This window comes from Plasmodium coatneyi, chromosome 14, assembly GCF_001680005.1.
Source record: "Plasmodium coatneyi strain Hackeri chromosome 14, complete sequence".
Lineage (NCBI taxonomy): Eukaryota > Apicomplexa > Aconoidasida > Haemosporida > Plasmodiidae > Plasmodium > Plasmodium coatneyi.
The window spans coordinates 352,652-373,750 of NC_033569.1; the positions used below are offsets into that span (position 1 = coordinate 352,652).

The 21,099-nt window shown below is 43.7% G+C and overlaps 6 protein-coding genes across 6 annotated transcripts; 2 read left to right on the forward strand and 4 right to left on the reverse strand.

Annotated features, from left to right (window-relative positions):
- Positions 1–1,338: 1,338 nt before the first annotated feature.
- Positions 1,339–5,511, forward strand: PCOAH_00052150 (Kinesin motor domain containing protein; the record flags this gene model as incomplete). Its single annotated transcript, XM_020061995.1, has 1 exon — positions 1,339–5,511. The coding sequence occupies one exon, from the start codon at positions 1,339–1,341 to the stop codon at positions 5,509–5,511; it is 4,173 nt and encodes a 1,390-aa protein (XP_019917493.1).
- A 431-nt stretch (positions 5,512–5,942) lies between these two features.
- PCOAH_00052160 (Uncharacterized protein) lies at positions 5,943–8,762 on the reverse strand (the record flags this gene model as incomplete). Its single annotated transcript, XM_020061996.1, has 11 exons — positions 5,943–6,824; positions 6,946–7,014; positions 7,150–7,203; positions 7,318–7,394; positions 7,499–7,538; positions 7,644–7,702; positions 7,828–7,876; positions 7,979–8,077; positions 8,179–8,253; positions 8,377–8,450; positions 8,714–8,762. 11 exons carry the CDS (start codon positions 8,760–8,762, stop codon positions 5,943–5,945), a joined length of 1,527 nt encoding a protein of 508 aa, XP_019917562.1.
- Positions 8,763–9,831: 1,069 nt separating this feature from the next.
- On the reverse strand, positions 9,832–10,842 carry PCOAH_00052170 (50S ribosomal protein L3; the record flags this gene model as incomplete). The annotated part of the gene is made up of 1 exon (XM_020061997.1): positions 9,832–10,842. The coding sequence occupies one exon, from the start codon at positions 10,840–10,842 to the stop codon at positions 9,832–9,834; it is 1,011 nt and encodes a 336-aa protein (XP_019917682.1).
- Positions 10,843–11,688: 846 nt separating this feature from the next.
- On the reverse strand, positions 11,689–12,845 carry PCOAH_00052180 (Uncharacterized protein; the record flags this gene model as incomplete). The annotated part of the gene is made up of 4 exons (XM_020061998.1): positions 11,689–11,784; positions 11,964–12,080; positions 12,221–12,405; positions 12,791–12,845. 4 exons carry the CDS (start codon positions 12,843–12,845, stop codon positions 11,689–11,691), a joined length of 453 nt encoding a protein of 150 aa, XP_019917750.1.
- Positions 12,846–13,339: 494 nt separating this feature from the next.
- On the forward strand, positions 13,340–16,762 carry PCOAH_00052190 (Uncharacterized protein; the record flags this gene model as incomplete). The annotated part of the gene is made up of 1 exon (XM_020061999.1): positions 13,340–16,762. One exon carries the CDS (start codon positions 13,340–13,342, stop codon positions 16,760–16,762), a length of 3,423 nt encoding a protein of 1,140 aa, XP_019917698.1.
- Positions 16,763–17,151: 389 nt separating this feature from the next.
- Positions 17,152–20,500, reverse strand: PCOAH_00052200 (Kinesin-like protein; the record flags this gene model as incomplete). The annotated part of the gene is made up of 2 exons (XM_020062000.1): positions 17,152–20,313; positions 20,450–20,500. The coding sequence occupies 2 exons, from the start codon at positions 20,498–20,500 to the stop codon at positions 17,152–17,154; spliced, it is 3,213 nt and encodes a 1,070-aa protein (XP_019917550.1).
- Positions 20,501–21,099: the final 599 nt, after the last annotated feature.

The window sequence follows — 21,099 nt, forward strand, 5'->3', positions numbered from 1 at the left end:
AGTTTTACAAAAGCTTGTGAAACTATATCCGCTTGGCGAAATGAACACCTGGAGGAATTAAAGAAGGGGGAGAATATTCCCCGAGAAATGGCCAAAGGATTGACATGCACACCCGTACATCGCAAGGACCTGTTGGGAAGTGGCGCCCGGGTGGACAACACCCCTCAAGGAGTGCTCCACCAGGAGGATAATAAACTGTCACCACCCCTGTGCCCCTTTTTATATAGAACTGGTTTTACGTCACCTCGCATTGGTATGTGTACCTAAGGGGCATTTCTTCAAAGAGGCGTTTTTTTTTTTAAGGGAAAATACTTTACATTGTTGCGACGGATAGATGTGTAGTTTTCCCCTTTGACACCATCCAAAAAGGGGCCCTCTCCCTCCATTAGCAACATCTCATTAGGTATTTCTCTCCGCCCCGTGCATGAAAGGTACCATACCGTAGGGGGGGTGAAAGTCAGGCGCATAACCATCATGTGGGCGAATCATTAGACAGACATTTTTTTCTATTTTTTTTATGCAGTCCCTTGAACTGCTGCGTTAACTTCTTAAAATGTTGATCCCATGAATATCGTCTTGTCCACACAAAAGTGCTAGCAATATAAACCGCAATATAATGACCTATTAGAAATGGTTTGGGAACTGGGTGAAGTGTCCGTACCGGAGAGAGAGATTTGTGCATGTCGGGCTGTGTACCTAATTCGTCTCGAGGCGACTCATCCCTACAGGCGCATGGACGCAGACATAACATGGGGTGTCCCTATATCTTCCTATGGTATTTCCCACTTTTTTTTTTTCCAACCGTACGCATCATGCTAACGCTGAAAAGGAAGTTCCCCCTTTGCAAATGCGCGGGAAGACATTCGCAGTAGGCATAGCTGCATTATGGCCTCCCTCGCAAGGGGTTCACATTATCATTATTGGAAAAAAAAAAAATTTTAAGGAATTTCCAAAAATGCGCTAAAGTGTGACGCGGCGAAGTGTGTCTTATTGGAGCCCCCACTGCAGATGCAACATGGTTTAATTATTTTTTTTTTTTTTTTTTCGCTCATATTTATTTATTTATTAAATTCCCCCTGTGCGTCGCGTTGTTTCCTTGTATGTAGGGCCAAACTATAGCATTCGCAGATGTCCCTATATGTTAATGTGGACGCGGAGAAGGCGCTCATGAGGATGCCCATAAAGCTGCCCATAAAGCTGCCCCTAACGCCGCTCAACAAGGAGACACATTCCGACTTCGTGTCACAGTGCGGAGAACTCCTCAAAGGGAAGAAACGGGGAGGAGGCATTTAATCTACCAATAGGCTGCTCTGCCACGCCCATGCTAACCCCCACACCATGGTGTTCCGCATAAACAAGAACGCGCATCACAGCAGCGCGACATCGGCCCCCAAGGAAAGGCACGCCAACAAGGGGGGCAAGGCGTGCAAGGAGAAGGACCCTCACAAGGATGACCATAGGGACATCCACCAGTGGTACATCCAAAACAACATCGAGGAGAAAAAGAAAAAAAACGAGGAAATCGAAAGGGACAAAAATGCCTACTTTGAAGACGCCGAGGTGGAGAAAAATGTGGAAGAATACATAAGCGTTGTCTGCAGGATAAAGAATAATGCAATTGATGAGAAGGAAAAGGGAGATGAAAAACAAAACAGCCAAGTGGATGTTATTAGAAAAGTAGCCAAAAACAAGCTAGTCATAGACACATGTCCAATGGGAAACAAAAACAATGGACTCAATTTAGAATACACCTACGATAGAGTATACGATATAGAAAATAGCAACCAAATGATTTTCAACGATTATATTAAGCATAAAATAAAAAATATTTTCCAAGGGATTAACTGCAGCATAATGGCCTATGGGCAAACGAACAGTGGGAAGACCTACACCATGTTGGGAAACTTCGAATACCTAAACAATTTGTTTCACTTATGTAAGGAGAACCAAAACAATAATATGGCCTCTACGATAGATAACGATATTGCCATCACTTACGATGAACTAACCAACTGTATATCGAACGAACCAAACTACGTGGGTCTCATTCCTCACTGCATCAACTACATTTTCAATTATATTAGCTACCACAAAAGTGAAAAGGCGCCACCCAATGGGAGAAAAGAATTCGTAGTCACCATGTCCATTTTAGAAATATACAACGAAATAATCTACGACCTAATATCAGGAGAGAGTAACCTCTCTGTTCATATGATCGATTCTAATAAAAACGAATTCGTCATTAAAAACCTGAAAGAAGTGGAAATAGAAAATGTGATTAACGCGTTGCATTATTTAGAGGAAGGAGTTAACAACAGGAAGATCGCCTTCACACATATGAACAAGGCTTCCTCAAGATCACACCTTATTTTTATTATAAAAATAAATAGATATATTCACGCTACTAATACGGTCAGGTGTGGTAAGTTGTGTCTGGTCGACTTGGCTGGAAGTGAACGACTTAAACAGACAAAGGCAACGGGTTCTGTCAAAATAGAAACCACCATGATTAACAAAAGCTTGACTGTCCTCAGCAAAGTTATAAACGCCTTGGCGGTCATGCAAATTAAGGAGAAAATGGACAAGACGGGGAAGGAGAAGCCGCCCGATCAGGCATCCTCCCCCGAACATGCGTCCCCCCAGGTGGAAGCCTCCACTCCAGCACCTGACGGTGATACACCAGCTGGTGACGAACCTGCAGAGAAGGAAGACCACATGGATGCACACAAACAAGGTGTATCCAACCCAACGAAGAAGGCAAAGTTCCAAGCCGGAACAACCACCCCCAGTATGCACATCCCCTACAGAGACTCCAAACTCACAAGGGTGCTCTCAGACAGCCTCGGCAACAACTGCAAGAGCATACTTATCTGTACCTTGTCCTCAAAGCTGCACTACCTGAACGAAACCGCCTCCACGATCAAATTCGCACAGAGGGCTAAAATGGTGAAAGCTAAGCCAGTCGTGAGGGAAGAAAAAATGGAAACAAAAGATGAAAAAGAAAACTACCAAAATAAAAAGGAGGAAAAGGAAAATAACAATAAGGAGAAAGTGCCGGACATTTTTGTCAACTTCAACCAGAATCACATTACAAAGGATATCATTTTCTTCTCCTTTAGTCTCTGCATTTTTAGCTACATCTGTGGGTTCAAAAGTACCGGCAAAGTGAAGTACCTGGACTTTTTCATCGAGTCATACAAGAACAAAATTGACATAATAAAAGATCAACTCTGCAAGGATGGAACAGACACCAACGATGTTAATGAGTGCATACTGAAGACATTCGATGAACTGAAACTTCTAACAGAGGAGGAAAAGGAAAAATACTTGAAGAACCAACAGGCGAAGCTGCAAAGTAACAACGCAGAGGAGCAACAACGGGCGGGTAAAAAGCACAACCATCTGCACAAACTGCTCGGGAATAAATTATTCGGCGAGGCGGCCATAACGGATGGAACGAACGGGAAAATTGCCCCAGACGCGCAGCAGCTGAGCATGCTCAAAGGGGGATCCCACCCGGAGGAAGAAGAAGACGCGCTAATAGGAGACATCCTAATAAAAATGAAAAACGACATTTGTAATATTCTAAAGTTCAACTTGGCTAACTTGAAAAACAACCTAAAGGAGGACGCGCAAATGTTTGACGAGATGCTTAACATTGTAAACAGCGTGAAGGAAAACAACAACATTTTTCTACTGAACGAGTTGAATCAGCTGGGCAAAGTAGATGTTGCAGGAAGTCACTCCGGGGGGAAGAGCCAAGTAGAACACAGTGAAGGGAATAATTCCACTTACAAAGAAACAAATCATCCCCCACATGATCCTACCAACCACGGAAGGGGAAAGACAAATGCAAAGGACAAACAATCCATTGCTGATCGGAAGGTGGATCTCCTCAAAGGGGGAAAAAAATGGGCCAGGTGGAAGGGAAACCACGTAGAAAAGGAGGAGCACCCATCGCATCCACCGCATGCACAACAACAAGTTGAACTGTACCAACCTGAGTACTTTGCCAGAAACATCCTGAGCGTACAGAACATACAAAATATATTCGAATACGTAAATAATAACTACGCCAAATTTATTAGCGACTTTACTACTGATAAGAGTACCGTTTTTACAAACTTCGACTTGAAGGAAAATCTAGACAGACAAATAATTGAAAAAAATAACACCATATATAATTTTATCCACTCTGCTACGATGTTTCAACACAGTGGGACATTGAAGGACCTGAACAGCAACTACTTTTTCAACAAAATTCAAACGGAGCTGTTTAACAATTATGGCAACCACCATAATGCCAACTTCAGGTGCATACACAGCATGCTCGAGGGGAGCATCCGGAAGGAACACGCTGTGCTGAATACCAAAGGGGGTGAGAACAACAAGGGCGTCCCTACCAACGTCGCAAATGATGCCAACGATGGGAACAATTTCAGCGCCGATGCGGATGTCCCACCCAAACAGAAGAAGTACTTTTCCATTAAGGACATCCAGCCGGAAGAACCTGCAGAGATTCTCCACATAACCAGCCAGATCAATCACAGCGTGAAATTCGCCAGCATCAAAGAAGGGGCAGACGGACAAGTGGTGGAAAAATCCGTCAACTTTGCCGACAAGGAGAACCCTGCTAATCGTAGCGACCTGCCAACCGGGGACATGACCCAAAAACAAAACAAACAAAAAGAACCCAGCCCGCGCAACAATATACGTGTGTCCCAAAACGTACTCCCAATGAATGAGTTGGTAAACTTGATAGAAAATGAGGACTTCAAAAAATTGTACGAATATATAACGGATAAGGGTAACAACAACGAGGGCGTTCATTTTGAGGATGGAGAAGATTGTTCCCATGCAGCGTTTAAAGATCTCGAATCCAGGATCAATCACGAAATACAGAAAATAAATGACTACGTTACGGTGGATATATCCCCCGTGAGCGGGGGTAGGAAATCCAAACGCGGCAGTAAGGTAAGTTGGAAGAAAAATAGAAACTCGACCGCAGAGGGGAAGCGTTCCTCCATGGGGTCAACCAACAAAAAAGAATGGAACAACGGTAGTAGTGATAATAATGGCTACAACACTGCTCAGCGTGCCTACGAAGGAGCACCTCCCCAAATTGGAGACGCCTGTCGAAATTCCACAAAACAACCCAACAACTTCAACCACACACATATTTCCTACTTGGAAAAAAAAAGAACCACCAATTTGTTCTTCCAAAGAATTATCAACATAATTAGAAACATATTTCAAAAAAAAGAATCCCCCAAAGAACCCATCGAAATAAACACGTCCGACCTCATCGATAATGAGCTCCTCTACAACAAAAAGCTTCTCGAAAAAAACTTAGATTCCTACAACATTAGAAATTTTCAAATAAATGATAAGAAAATTTATCTGCTCAACGAAGCGGAGTACGTACACCTCAGGGAGCTCATAAATTACAAAAACAAAATGCTCTCCTTTTTGAATTACGAATATAGGAAGTTTAAAATGTCTCTGTCGTGAGGGGGGATGCAACATATGTGGCATGTGTGACATGTGTGGCGCTGAATGGGGGGTGAAGGGTTCGCTCTGGCCATCACCACTGCTCTGAGGAGTTACCCCCCCCATCGATAGTGGACTTGCCAAACTGATCAACATGACACACTCTGCACAAAATACGTTTGGATGGATTCGCTCCACGGAGATACACACAAATACACATGCATGCACCATCCTTTCTTACACTTCTTCTCCCATTTTTGTATTTCCCCGTAAGAAAAATCACATGCATTTTGCAGCGCGCTAACTTTGGAAGCTCCCTCCTTCATCACTTCACATCAAATCAGGGGTGAAGTTTTTCGAAGGGGAAGCCACCTATCACAACAAATATATGTCAAGAGCAAATTTTTAAATTGTCCTTTTTCAAAAACGGGTTTGTAATTTTTCCGCTGTATTTACAACTCAGCGGGGGAATTTTCCACGGTAGGGGTTGTCTTCCTGGGGATGCATCCATGGGGGTTACCATCTGCTATTTCCACGGACGTTTGTTTATTGCCCTCTTCGCTCCGCTTGATCTGGTTCGATCCCATACCATCGCTTTGCTTGATTTGCTTCTCCTCCCCCACCGAGGGCCGCCCCGAACTGGGACCGTCCTGATCGAAGTAATCAAAATTCTTATCCTCAAAGTTATCATCAAAGTTGCTGTAAAAATAAATATCGTTTAATGTTAGGGCGTTCGAATTATTTCCCTTCTTCGAGTCCACCCCATTGTGCTCAATAACGCCACCGTGACTGTTGCTACTGCCGGAGTTGTCCCTCCTCATTGTGTCCCTTTTGACTTCCCCCATTTGAATTTTCTCCTTGTACAAACCACTGTACCCGTCATTTCTTTTTTTTAAAGTCTTCCCCGGGGAGGAAAGCACTTTTTTGTTTTCAAATTTGACGTCGCTATTTTCAGTAAAGGCTTTTTCGTAAAAGGAAAAAAATTGCTTCTTGTAAATTGTGTCAAACAGAGTGGATTTTTTTTTTTTTTTTTTTTTTTTATAATTTGATTGGAATATTTTTTGAAAAAAATTATTGCCCTGAATTTTTATTGTATCCTTATCGATGTATTTGTTTCTGTTTTTATTCCAATTGTTGTCCCCATGATTGACTCCTCTCTTGTCTGCATTCTTTTTATTCTCTTCGTCTATCATGTCTAGTTCGGTTTTTAAGTGACATAAGACAGACACGCAAATATCCCCCTCTTCGTCCCTTCGTTCACTTTCTTCTTCATCGACCATCAGGTCGAAGTTCAGTTTGAACCGCTTCTTATTTTTGGTGTACCGTTTGTAATACTGCGGGGTGGAGGAGATGTGCATGCAGTGAACAGACGTGGAAAGGACACTACACAGGTGAGCAAAAACCCTCCATATATACACAAACAAACACATAACAGCGTTGACGCATAGCGCTTACTTTGAGCCTCCTCCTCACATTATCGCGGTTGTTTTTTTCTTCCTGTATTTTATTATTAAGGTACAAAATCTGCGAACAGTTTTAAAAAAAGGGCAATTTTCATGGGTGCAGCTTTTTTCACTACAAGATGGCGCCCCGCTTAGGCGACATTTCGCATCTGTGCACAGTTCGATTCATGTCACTGCGATCATGAACGGCTCTTACGCTTTTGTTCAGTTCTTCTATCTCCTTCATTAATTTTTTGTTACTGTCGACTTGCTGCGAGGGGGACAGAACAACAAAGGTGCGATGAAGTGGAGTACGCAGCACATCGGAAGGAGTACACATGGGAATATATGGATGGGAGGAACTTTCCCCTCTGCGAACGCTAACCTTGTGATACAAGCCGTTTATGGAGTCCAGTTGCTGCGACAGTCTCTCTATTTGGTCCTCTCGCAATTTAAGTATTCCTGCCGAGGGGGGAGAGGAAGTTCCAAGGTGGTAAGCAGTTACGTGGTGGAGCGGTCACATGGAAGCTGCATTGCAACTGCATGGCAACCGCATGGCAACTTACGTGTGCTGTTGGACTCGACTTCAATCTCTGTGCCTTTTCTCTGCAAAGAAGGGGGCACATGGGATCGTGAATAAGGGTTATATATATATACGTTGGTACATACTCATGGGTGGTCCCCCCGGCACAGTGATATGCAGACGCTTACCGTTTTATCCAACTCATCCTGCAGACTTTCTATTTTGTTATTCTTAACTTTTATCTGCTCTGAAATTTGAAAGGTAGAAAAAAAATAATCACTTGGTCACATTTTGAATGGACCCCATTTTTTATGTCATTTTTCATGTTATTTTCACGTCTTATGATGACATCCCCTCTTCTCCTACGCTCACCTGTGTATATCTTCTTTAGCTCCTCTACATGTTCAGCGTAAAAGGTGCACTGTGGGGAGGAAGGAAATTTTAGTGGGAGAAGAAGATTATAAATGTGCATTTTAACTTTGCTTGGCTTCATTCAGGATGCTCCCTTCTGGCTCATTCTTACCTTATCCTCTAGAATGACGTTTTCCCGCTTTAGGTGGGACAGGTGCTTTCGCTCCCTCTCCCGCAGGGTGTCTGTCTTGTTGATTTTGTTGCTGTAGTGCTGCACGGGGGGGATGCGAAAATGAAGGATGCGTGGATGAACAGATGACCGGAGGAGAATCACACCGCAATTATGCACAAACGCTCCGACACGGTGCTTACATTTTTTATAAGGTTGATCGTTTTCCTGATTATGTAAAAGCTCTGTTTATATTTTAGTAACTCATTATGCTCGTCCTACGGCGGAAGGGGGGGAAAGAGGAAGGTGCTCCATGGGTGAAATGTTCCCATTTGCGCTTCACCAATGGGCACATCCACGTGCACAGGACTACACATAGCTGTTGATGCATGCAAAAGTACAACGCCGTTGCAAGTAGAGTCATTTACATTGTTGTCCGCTGAATTTCTTTTTTTTTCCCGGGGCCGTTTGTTATCTGCTATGCGAAAGGAAGAAACAGGGGTGCACGTAAAGGTGTGGTGGTGGTGGTGGGTCAAGTGTATTGACGTAGGGGGAGTGTGTGGCGCTGCACGCGAGGACAGCCTATAAGCTATTTCCCCCACAAGCATTGAATGAAAAGCCCGTCGATCTTTCCTACAACGCTATGATATCCCTCTTTCTATCGTTTCTTTTCCTAATCACCCAAATAATGTCACTCCCCCATTAAGCAATAAAATGCAAAACCTCGCATGCACATACTTTTGGGATCACCATGGATGACTACAACTTTCTGTTTTCCTTCTTTCATGGGGTTTAAAAAGGATGTATGCCAAAAGGGGGGTTTAAATTATTTGTACAAGTTTACAACACAGATATGCCTCGTGGTTCGTAGGAAGAGAGGGTACAAATTCAGAAAAAAAAGAAAATGCTACGTTTTGTTGTGAATGTGACAGGAGGAAAGCCGCTTTGGATCGTAGAAGGAGAGTGTTGTCACTCGGTTTCATCAAACGTTACGTTATATTCTACGTAATCCGGAAAAGGAGGATTCACTGATTTTGTAGATTTGCAGGTTCGCAGGTTCGCAGGTTCGCACGTCCATAAGAATGCACGTGGGGACGACATTTCTAAACGACACTTAGGATGCACTAATCGGTGGGGGGGTTCCCTTTCGTGGCGTAGCGAAGGGGCAAAAAAAAAAAAAAAAAAAAAAAACAGTGCCCAAAAAGAAGGGGCGCACAGATACCCCCTGGCATTGTCGTTTCTTTCAGGTCGCAACTTTCAATGTAACGCCATTAAAGATGTACATAATTATTCGCGCGATAACGCATAAAGCAAATTTTGTAAAATTAGCCCCCCCCGTGGGAAGAAACATTCCAAGTTGTTATTCCCCCGAACGGGCATGTGCAAAATTTGCATTGTTCATTTCTACGCAGGGATACGAAATGGGGACTTTTCCCGCATGCCGAATCGCCTTTTTCATGTGCACATAAATTGGCAAAAAGATGGAGGCAACGGATGGCATGCTTCACCGCGTTGTAAAATTTGAAGGGTTGCAAAAAAAAAAAGGGGAATAAAAAATGGACGAAAAAGTGGGCGCTACACAAACTGGTGGAGTGGGACAACCGTGGCGCTAAGAAGTCCCCTCCGTAAGCACATTACATGGGGAGCTGCAATTTTGCAGACGTATTCATATATTTTTTTTTCTTCTTCGAGTGGGAGAAGGGGGCGGACAAAAAAAAAAAAAAAAAAAAAAAAAAGCATGAACGACGGGGTGGACATAATATACCACGTGAACGACGCAGGGGAAAAACTAAAAGAAGGTGGTGCCCCCCAATAGGCACATACACACATGTGTATGCGTACGCCCCTGGTGAGGCCTACTTGTTGGTCGGTTCATAGAGTGGAATTTCGTTGTAGAGAAAGGGATCCTGCAAGCTGTGCGGCATATCAATGACATTCTTATATTTTCTGTCCTTCTTATATATAAAGGTGGGGTAGTACAGGTAAATTTTGTCCTTAAATTTGTTAAAGGCCCTTCCCTTGGCGTCGGAAATTTTAATAATTTTATTTTTGTAGCCACCAATGGGTCCCTTAATGAATAGCAGATTTTGCAAGCTGTTAATTCGAAAGAGTTTGTTGTTGCTACATTTGACAAGGTTTTTTTCCCCTATGTGAGTATTCATTTTTTTGTTCCTAAAGACGATGTTTATGGTTTTTCCCATAGAGACACTACCTAAGCTTCTATGTGCTTTACTTTCCGTGCCATGTGAAGCGTTCTTCCCACTAAAGTTCCACTTTTTCATGGCCCCACAGAAGCCCTTATTCTTTATAGTAGAGCTAATGAACAAATTTTGCCCTGGGGAAAAATGTCTCACGGAAAATTTATGTTGTACGGGGAGAAAGCAATCACTGGTACATTTGAATTCTTTTATTTTGTGAATAAATCCTAATTTCCTTTTTATATAATTCCCTATGTTATTTTTACTCTGCTTAGTGACATTCATATTTCCTATTCCTATTTCCAACGCTTCGTATCCATTCTTTGTAATATTCTTCTGATTTAGGACGTAGCAGTGATCTACTTTGGCAACCGTCACTGCGTGCTTCACTCCCCACACATCCCATATGCTCATACATCCTACTTTGTATGCCAACAATCCTGTCCTCCTGCTGTTCCATAATGGGTAGACTTTCTCTATCTTATCATCTTCCTTTTTTTCTTCATACTCTGCTTCGTCCTCTGCATTTATTTTATAATTGTACTTTTCGTTTAGCAGTTGTAACCGCCTTACCCATTTGGAGGCGTAAAAGGTTCGGCGGGATGCGATCCACGGTGTACTGGACTTTGCCAATGTGGGTCTCCCCCCCCCGCGCAAGAGGCGATTCATCGTGGGAAAACCCACACAGGGGGGTAATCCAAATTGGAAAAAATGCAATGTGGTCGAACAAGCTTCCTTTAGCCGTAAAAGAAGAAAAACTGTGTAAATGCCACTTTGCACCGCGTAACAACTTTGTGGGGAGTCAATACCACCTTGGATGCTCCGCCGGGTAGGCCTTTGCCTGGCAGTTTTTCATCGCTTCTGTTTGTCGCTCCCTCCGCGGGGGTTCCAGTCCCATCGGCATATAGTGCTAGCTGGGGAGAGCCAACAAATTGTGCACACCCAGATGAAGGCCCTTTTTGCAGAGAACCCGAAAAAAGTGGAGAAAAAAAAAGAGGAAAAAAGCTGCAATACCGCGACGTGCTATATACTCACCGCACCAACGGTCTCACCTCAGTTGAGTGGGGCGTACCATGGCGAGCCTACACGGGTAGCCTTCCATGCGGCGCTCCCATCGGGCCAGGGGAACCGCTCTGGCCAACCACAAATCGACAAACGGAGGTGAACCATAGGGACCATTTCCTCCCACAAATTTACCTTTGCATTTTTAAAAAGAAAAAAAAAAGTTCAGTTGGCGTGGGTGGGGGGTCCTCTCCACCTGTTTAGCCAACATTAATTGCCACGCCTAAGGGGGAAGTTATCTCACCCTCGCAACGTACAATTGTAAAAGGTGAGGATGAATTCTTTGCTCGGTGTGTGTAGAAGGAGAATCGACAATGAAGAAGCCCATCCCCGGTGCCTCTAAAATGATGTGCATAAATATGACAACTGTGACAAACGAGACAATACACAGACGGAAAGGAGAATAAGGCCAACTCCTATTAGCCCCCAACCTCCGCGAGGGGGCCATCATTTTCAAAATAACGAATCGTTTATTTCTTGGAATTTTTTTTTATCCCTTGCGAACACCTCCGCGGCTGCGTGGTTGAAGGGGTCCTCCGTCGAGGGTTCCTGCAGGGGCGGCACGAAAAGCGAAGGTGAAAGGGTGAGTTTCCCAATCTATTAAGTGCAAACGTATTGACATAGGTCCAGCGCTAAATGAAACAGGGAGACGCTTCTCTGTTATGGGGGCAAAACTGCTGCCTCTCCCCCCACACACACTGGGGTTCACCACGTGGTGCAAACTGTACATTTAGCAGGAGCAGCAATCCCAAGATCAGCATTTGCAAATTTATTATGGGGTTCCATTCGAGCTTTAGGACGTTCAAGCAGACGTTCCCGCGGTCGTCAATATTGGGGTGGAATATCTGCACATGAAGGAGGGGGAAAGAGGAAGTCACAAAGGGTATTGTACGTGTGTTTAAATGTATATATATGTATGTACGCATATATGTGTGTGTGTATAATTTTTTTTTTTTCATGCGCATCCCCATTGGGGCAAAATAACCTTGCTGTGGCATTTTATTTTGGGTGGCGCAATGGGGTAGGTGTCCTTAAACAGGATAACAAAGTTGACCGTCTTCCCCCTGAAATAACTCTCCTTGGGGGTTACCGATATGCCAATTTCTTTCAAACTGTGTTCATCAATTTGGTGCAGTTGGACGCCGTCAATGGGGTCCAGGTCCAGGAGTTCTTAACAGAGGGGGCGGAAATGGTGGCGTGAAATGTTCACAGGTTGACGGTTTACCGAAGGGTTTATGTTGTAGTTGCCATCGCGATGTTCTCATGTGGTGGGCACTTTTTCAGCGCAAGGTATTCCATACTGAGGAACTTCACAGAGAGGAGTCTTCACCCATTTAGAACTCATCACAAGATCTAATGGTGGAACCCTCAATGCTACGTTTTCCTCCCATTTTTTGCGCATAAATGTGCCTGTTCCTTCCCAACCCGCAATACACCCTTAACATGTGTTAACCTCCAGGGGTAGAATACACAAAAGGTACTCTCTCCCCCTGGGCACTCCTCAAACGGTTGGCATTTTTGTCTTTATTTTCACTCAACCTTATTGGTTATATACCTTTCTGGAGCACTAACTCGAAGGGCTTCAACTTCTTCCCATTCTCGTTACTCATTTTGCATCTTAAACTTATTCCAGGGAAAGTTAAATTTTGACACAACGTGTAGTGAGTTAATAAGGTAGTCACTCTGTAGAAAATTTTGTCGCTTCCTCATTTCGTGACGAGGACAAGAACGATGCTAATCTTTTCGCATTTAAAAAAAATATTTTTTTTCTTATTTTGCGATGGTGCGTGTGGCTATATAGAGAGGTGGATTCTTTTTTCCCCCAGTGTGGCGACTCGATTGGCAAAATTGTTGCTGTCCCGTTGCACTAAGTTCAGTGCACGGGGTGAAGAACAATTGCCTCTGCGCCAAGTAACTCGCCGTGTGATTTTCCCCACGATGGAAACATACATTTGTTGTGAGTGGAGATTATTCACTCTCCTAGGTACCGTACACTATACGCATATGCAAATAATCGCAGCATGAGTTAGGAAGCAGAAGGAGGCACAAAATTGCAATGTGCCATTCCTCATATTCCCGTCGTCGCTGTGGTGCCCGTTGTCCCATGCAAAGAACACGCTGCCTAGTCTTACGGAGGGGATGCGGAGGGGAAGTCAACAGGAGGGGCCTCCGAAGGAGCTTCACAACAGCAGATCAGGTGGGAGACTACAAAAGGAAGAACGCCTTCGAAATGTGGAAGTGCCATAGCGCAGAAACATATGCAGCCGATTTATCATTTCACGACAGCTTTAAAATTAGTGAAGATAAAGAATTGCTCCTAAGTAAAAGGGTCAGCAAATATAAGAACGTAAAGGACGCCACCATCAAATATCTGTTTCTATTTCTAACGTTTAGCCAGCCATGCTGCAACCATTTTATTTGTAAAACGAACCCAAGCAATGGAATCCCCACACAGGTCCTAGCCAAACTGAACTACCTCCTCTTGATAAAGAAAATACTCTCAAATGATTCTACACAGAATAGGTTCGTAAATTTTCTTTACTTGAATTATGTGTTACCCAGGAGGGTGAGAAATAAAATTACACTCCATGAGGAAGTGACGAATAACACATATGTTGGTGCTTCTCCAGGTGGGTACCCTCCCCCGTCAGGTAGGAAAATTGACCAAGGGGATCATGCCGAAAGTAGTTCCCACGATGGCAATTCCCATCCAGGGAAACATACCAATTGGGTTGATCCCCCCCGAGGTAAAACCACCTTACGCCTAAAAGAAATAAGGCAGCTATTCCAAACAGGGGAGTACGAAATTGTCATACACAGCAACATAAAAAATAGACTCCTAAAGCACGTTTATGTAGACGACCTAGATGAACAAATAAAGAAGCAGATTAATTACCTTAACATGTTTGTTAACCAAGTGACTGATAAAACGATGCTACTACAACTATACTCCTTTGTAGAGTATTTTTTTGACCAAATGGGGAACCATGCGAATGAGTTTTTATTTTTCCTAGACAGACTAGCCGATAAACTATTACCCAAAATGAACCTAGTAGATACAGCCTTCATCTTCCACATGCATATAAAGTTGAATTATTACAACCATTTGTTTTTATTTATGCTGGTACGAAAAATGGAGCTTTTTTTCCATTCCCTTTTGACGTATCCAGAGGGGGATAAAGAACTAGCCAATTTGTACATGCGCAAAATAAAGTATAACCAGAAATCCGTTGTCATTTTTTTTCACTCCTTGACAAATTATTTTTTTTACCTGAACCAAATTGATGGGGGGACCAGATACAAGGACAAACGGATACATATCAAACGTTTCCTTTATGGAAAACTGGGGGCACTCCACGTGCTGCAGAACTTGGAGCGAAATTACCAATCGTATTCTTTGCTAGACTACACCTTGGTGTTTTCCTCCCTGAACAAACTGGGCATACAGAATGAGCTACTAAAATTGGTTCTACTGGATTATATAGACAAAATGGGATCAAACCTACCAACGAATGGTAACTTGCAGGAGGGACGACTCAGCCCCTTAACCACCTCCCTCAGTGGCAGCAACCTCCATCTGTATGCCTCCCTTTTGAGCACCTTTACAAAGTGCTTCACATCGTATCAGTACTGCAGGGATGAATACGACAAGGTCATGCGGGTGTTACTTATCCTGTTTGAAAATGGCCTCCGCGTTATTTCCAAATTGTTCGTCAGTGAAGGGAAGAATCTGCTCTTCCCCCAGGGTGATCACCAAATGGGGGGGTTCAGACGGCCTTCCGGCAGAAGCGACACATCCGTGGAGGAACCTCTTCCGCGAATCGTTACATCTGAAGTAGATGAACAGATTAAATATGGCAATGCACCAAACAGTAAGATTGACCCCCCCGGGGAGGCACACCCATATGAAGAACCTACCTATTTTTCCTTCATTAAGGTTCTACAGTTGGAGAGGAGAAAAAGCAAAGTGGCTAATATAGGGGAACCCCCCTCAGAAGAGGCATGCAACAGAAATAACGTGCCAGGTGGAGCAGAGGACTCCCCAGATGGACCCCTCTACCAAACCAATGTAAAAACAGATGGCCCTTGCAAAACTGCGTACCATGTGCAAAACGTCCGAGAAAATATCAAGTACATCGTGAATTGTCTAAACTCGACCTACAAACTGCTTAACCACTTTATTGAAATGTTCCAAGTTAAGGAATTCAGCAAGAAGTTCAACCGAATTCTTCTGTATAATTTTTCCAATAAACTCATTTATGAGAAAAAGAATGTCAATTCGTCTGATGGTTATTTGGATAAGTTACACAACTGCACTGTGCATGGTAGCAGATTGTTTAACTACCGCGACGGGGGGGTACACATAAATCGGTTGTTTATGTGTGCCTATTTGGAGAGCTTCCTCCTCTGCGATTTGGTTAATGTGTATGTAGGTGGGATCGTCCAACGGTTACATAGTGGGATGGCGCCAACAACAAACGAACCAACCAACGAGGGGACCTTCTTCTCCCAACTGGCCGCCAACACTCTGGGGGCCATCCAAAATTTGAAGCTCATACGGTACGATATTTTTGCTAACATTGCACACATTATCGGAAGGAAATATTTCAAACTGGACGTGGTTAATGTAGGAAATATTATCCACTCGTTCGCCTCCGTCAAGCTGAGGGACGTGCAGATAATCGAGCTCCTAACCAACCAGTTGGTATCTCACGCGAGTGACAATCTGGGGAGCGACGACCAGATAGGTGAACAGACACTGAGCAATGTCTCCATCTCGCTACTAAAACTTGATTTGCCGAATGAAAAATTTAACGAAATTATTTTCCGCAATTATAAGAGGATCCAATCTGTCCACTCACTCATAAATATCACCCTCTACTTATGTTACTACAATTTTATCAGCTCATTTGTTCTGCAAAATGGTCTTACCCACCTTTTTGAGCGTGTGAATATAGCAGATATGAGCACCTTGACCGTCCAAAATCAGACACAGTTACGTCTCATCGCGATTTTAACCCTGCATGTTCATCAATATTCTGTTGGGGAGGCACACAAGTGGGAGGATCCGAACGGGACTTCCCTTGGAAAAATTTCCACCCATTTGAATGAACTTCGAGACGTCGCATTATTCCACCAAAGGGGTGTTTCAACCCCAAGTAACCAACGAGGAGGTCAAACTGCAGAGGAGATTCACACAGTACCACACGTGGGAGTGGAAAGACAGAGAAGTGCGTTTCCCGAGTCAGACTGCACACATGCCGTCCCCTCCTCCATAAACATGTTCGAAATTTTGGCGCAAAAACGTATGAATAACCCACCAATGGAAACGAACCCGCTATTAAGTGAGAGGGACTACTTAAACCTCCAACTCATCACGGCATTTCCCTTTTCCCCTCCTCCCATTGAAACTACCTCCAGCTTGCACGACGAAATATACGACGTGGTGGCGTCACTGAGTCTTCCACGTGAGCTGACGAAGGAGTTACCGCATTACCCCTACTGCGTCGATATAGTGCTCGCCTAACGCAATCCGGTGGTGTATGGTTGCATCCGTTTGGTGCCAATTTGCGGCGCTGACTGGTATAGACCAACCTTACTCCCTTTTTTTTGTAAAAGCAACACTTCATTCCCTCCCAACTTTGTAACTTCCCACAATTTGAAGGACCATCGCCATGGGAAACCTCGGCAAAGGTAGTTCCTCCCCTTTGTTATGAAATAACCGTTACTTTTATATATCGGGGAAGCGTTACTTTACATTTAAAAAAAGAAAAAAAAACAAACACGGGATGTGGGACATGGGACACGTCCGAGAGGCGTTTTCACGAAATGGATAACAAAAAAAGATACACCAGACGGATTTACGCGTCAATGGTGGGGGGGAAGTAATAGCTCCCCTGCTGCGCCGTGGCGGCTCTACTGCAGAGGACCCACAGCGGACCTCGCGGTTTCGGACTGCCCCTTGGCATCCTCCACATACTTCTTATTCAATGAGCTGGTGCTATTTTTATTCGGAAAAACATTAAAGGTGATTAAATTGGCAGATTTGTTCTGATATTCCACCATGAGGTACTGATGCAGTTGCCTCAAGTTCTCACTCTCGCACCATAGTTGCCGTAGCGTTATTAAATTTATCATGTCTTTTTCTAATCTACTGTAGGCATAAAAATGGAACTGGTCATCTGGATTGTTACTACAGATATGACACATAACCAGATCTTTCTTTAAGTCACTTGTTTCATTATTTGTCTGTACATCCACATTCTTTTTGAACAAAAAAAGAAGTTTACTGAGAATTGTTTTTCTCTTTTCATAGATCAGCTGAGCATACTTATCTAACTTTTCCAAGCTCATGCTATTTACATCCTCGTTGATATACCTTCTTATTAACATTTCTTTATCTGCCGTATATTTTGAGAGCAAAATATTGTTCAGTATATTCTGCGTGTCTTCACATAGGTTAGCTATATTTAGCGTGTTCAGGCAATTGTCTACCATGCTGTTCAGATTTTTCTGGAACTGTTTTGCGTGCTCTTCAGGGGAAAATTCATTCTGCTGTACGTTTTGGCTACCAGCATTGGCTGTCTCGGATATTCCAATTTTGTGGCACTCCTCAGCGGTTACTCTGTTAATGTCGGTCAGATCGGTTGGGCTGTTTCCGCTATATTGGTTAAAACTGCTTTGGCCGTAATTTTGGCTGTAATATTGACTGTGAGGAAAGAATTCGTTGGAGGTGTTCTGCACTGAGTTGCCATTGTTGGGTAGACCCACCTCCGCGTGTACACCGAGCATTGCCACGTTGCAGTATTCTTCATTGCTACTACCAAGTGGAGGTTCACCTGGAGGGCAGTGCACACCCTCGTTTGGTGATTTATCAAACGAAGTTCCTTTTGTGTGTAGATGCACAGTGGAAAGGTTTCCTGTGGAGGGTAGATTTTCCTTCCCCCCGTAGATCGTACTTTCTGCGTCACAATTGATAAAAAGGCTGGTGCCCTTCGTGGGTCTCTCCTTTATCCCGGCGAAGGAGTTGCTCCTGTCAGGTTGGCTGTAATCGTAACTCATCTTGTGCGTCATTGCTGCAGCGGGGTTGTTTGCGTGTTCGTCTCTTTGGTTCTTCTCCTTCACGTTAAGTGTGTTTTGCACGCTCTGCTGAAGCAACCGGTTGGCGCTTTCGGACGTATTCGACACGGCATCGTAAAATATGTTGTCGCTGTCTCTGTTCTTTTCCCTGTCGGCGTGCCGGATGTGCACGTGGTCCGGATTGTTTGGGAGTGCACCACTACCAATGACTACGTTACCGCCACCAATATGATGCTTCGTGCTTGAGGCGTTCCCGCTCGAGGTGGTGGCGTTGCCCCTGAAGAAGGCCCTCTCCTTGAGGCGCTCCCGTTCACTGGGGAAATTGGTTAACTTGCTGCCAACGCTGTGCCGATGCACCTGCACATCGGTCTTCTTCGCTTTGCTGGACACGCCATCGCAGCTGCTCCTGTTTTTTATCACGCCCTGTTTGGCATTCTTCCTGCATGACAGGAACATATTTTTGTCATTCTTGTTAAGGTTGCAATTCATCTCATCCAGGGAGGAGAAATCCGACGTGTCCGAGAAGGCGTAATTTTGCTGAATATAATTTTGCTTCCTCGATAGGCTGTCATAATTTGTGTTATTGCTTTTAAAATTGAGGAGGCTTTTTTTTTTCTTCTTCTTTTGCGCTAGTTTATCCATATCGTTGACTGAGTTGTACTTGGTCTGGTTGGTGGGTAAGCCGTCCTGATTTTTCACAACATGTTTTCCATTCCGGGAGGGGTTCATCAAACCACCTACAATGCCACTGCCACCACGCCGCTCCTTCAACTCGTTCGACTTCATGTTCTCCCTGCCACTTCGCATGAGAGAATTCGATTTCATAGCAGCGCCCTCCGCTCCGGAGGTGTTCATCTCGCCGCTTCTAGATTCCAGGATGCTAATTTTCTCACTATTGGGGTCTTCCTCCTCAGTGGTATTCATTTTATGCTTAAAATTTTTAACACGCGAAGAGTACCTCAACGTATTCAGTGTCTGTTCGCAGCAACTAATAGTGGGGGAAATATTTGCAATCATGATGCTTTTAGATTTTCCAACAAATATATCTCTCAAGACTTTAGTTAGCTCTGAATCCCTAAATGGAATATGATGTTTGTCGGAATCCATGGCTCTAATGCATTCCTTCAGAGCTAACAAGGATCTATTAATATTCGCTCCATCCGTTTGGGTTTGTTTATTCTGCGCAACGGTGTCTGCACCCCTTTCGCTGCCAGCCAAATCTATAAAGGCAATTTTGCCCAGAGAGACATTCTTATGTATGTCCTTCAAATCGATGTTTAAAATAGCATGTGATCTAGACGACTCATCATTTTGAGAGTTCACTCCAATCTTCCTCAACATGACTCCATCTATCATTTTGGCAATTAACTCCTCCTTAGAATAGACTCTTAAAATTTTTAAATCCTTCACAATTACCTCTTTCTTCCCGTTTTCCAAAGCGGCTACCATTTTTCTTTTCTGTAACAAATCGTATAATTTCCCACAGTAAATTTCGTAAAAGGAAATGAAAATCCCCCTACTGTTATCACTATCGTATAGATTTAAAAAGCTGAATATATCTTCTGCTGCGTATTGGAAAATGCCTGGCGTTTCGCTTTGTCCATAGGGTTGGGACCCTAACATGGTATACGTCTTTCCTGACCCGGTCTGTCCATAGGCAAAACATGAACAGACACAATTACTTTCGAAAATATCTACAATTAGCGGCTTTATTGTATTTATGTAGACGGTAAAATTGTCTACTGTTTCGTCGAATACTTTATCTACTATGAATTCGTGTCGCTCCACGTATTTGGTGAGGTCCACTTTGTATCTTGGCTCGTCTATATATATGGTGGAATTATCCTTCACTGTTATGATGTCCAGGTCTTTCCTTTTTTTTTCTAATTCACTGATGGGTCTCTTCCTTACGACCACCTTAATTTTTCCGTTCATACTTTTGCCTCTGCTTTTTGACTTCTGCCCCAGGTTCAGGCTCTTCTGCGGGTATATCTCGCTCTGCCGGAAAAGGGGGTAAAAATGAACAAACATATGCTATGCAGTTACACGCTGATAAGCATGCGCCTGTATAGTTGGGGGAGCAGATGAACGAACAATGTGTAAACAAACTCGTAACACTTCCCATTTTTATTACCTTATTTTTCACCATGGATTGCCTTTTCTGCTGCATCGTTTTTTTATTCATGATTTTTAAATTTTACGAAAAGGGGACTGAACTTGGACTTCGTCTGGTTCAATCGTCAAGGGATAGCTTCGCCGAAGAAGTAATGCACATGCTTCTCTCGCGCGAAATGCTAAGGGGGGTATTATCACCTCGTATCATTTGCAGGATTTCCCTGTTCACCCGTGCGGGAGAAGCTTCACCACGAGGTGTACAGTCGACGCGGTAACAAACTAGCACGGAGCTTCCTTCTTAGACGGGGAAACAATTTTAATCACCGAAAAAAAAAGGGGCAATAAATCGCAAGGCAGCAAAATAAACGACCAGCGACTACGCGGATAGGTGGGCCTTGCACACATGAAGAGTGGGTAAGGTCTACAGTTTGAAATGCTGTACCAACCCACTGCTTAGTTGTCTAGCCTCTGCCTCTTCGAATAATATGTGTCTCAGCAACAACTCCCGTGCGGGTGAACCCCCTACGCATTACAATTCTTGCACACGCAGAGGTAGGCTACCGAAAACGCCTGAACGGTGCATACGTTCGACACATTCGCCTTGCATGAAAGGTTGCTTCGGATCTATGTTGCAGAGTAGGGCATTTTGGAAGGAGAAAAAAAATTTCT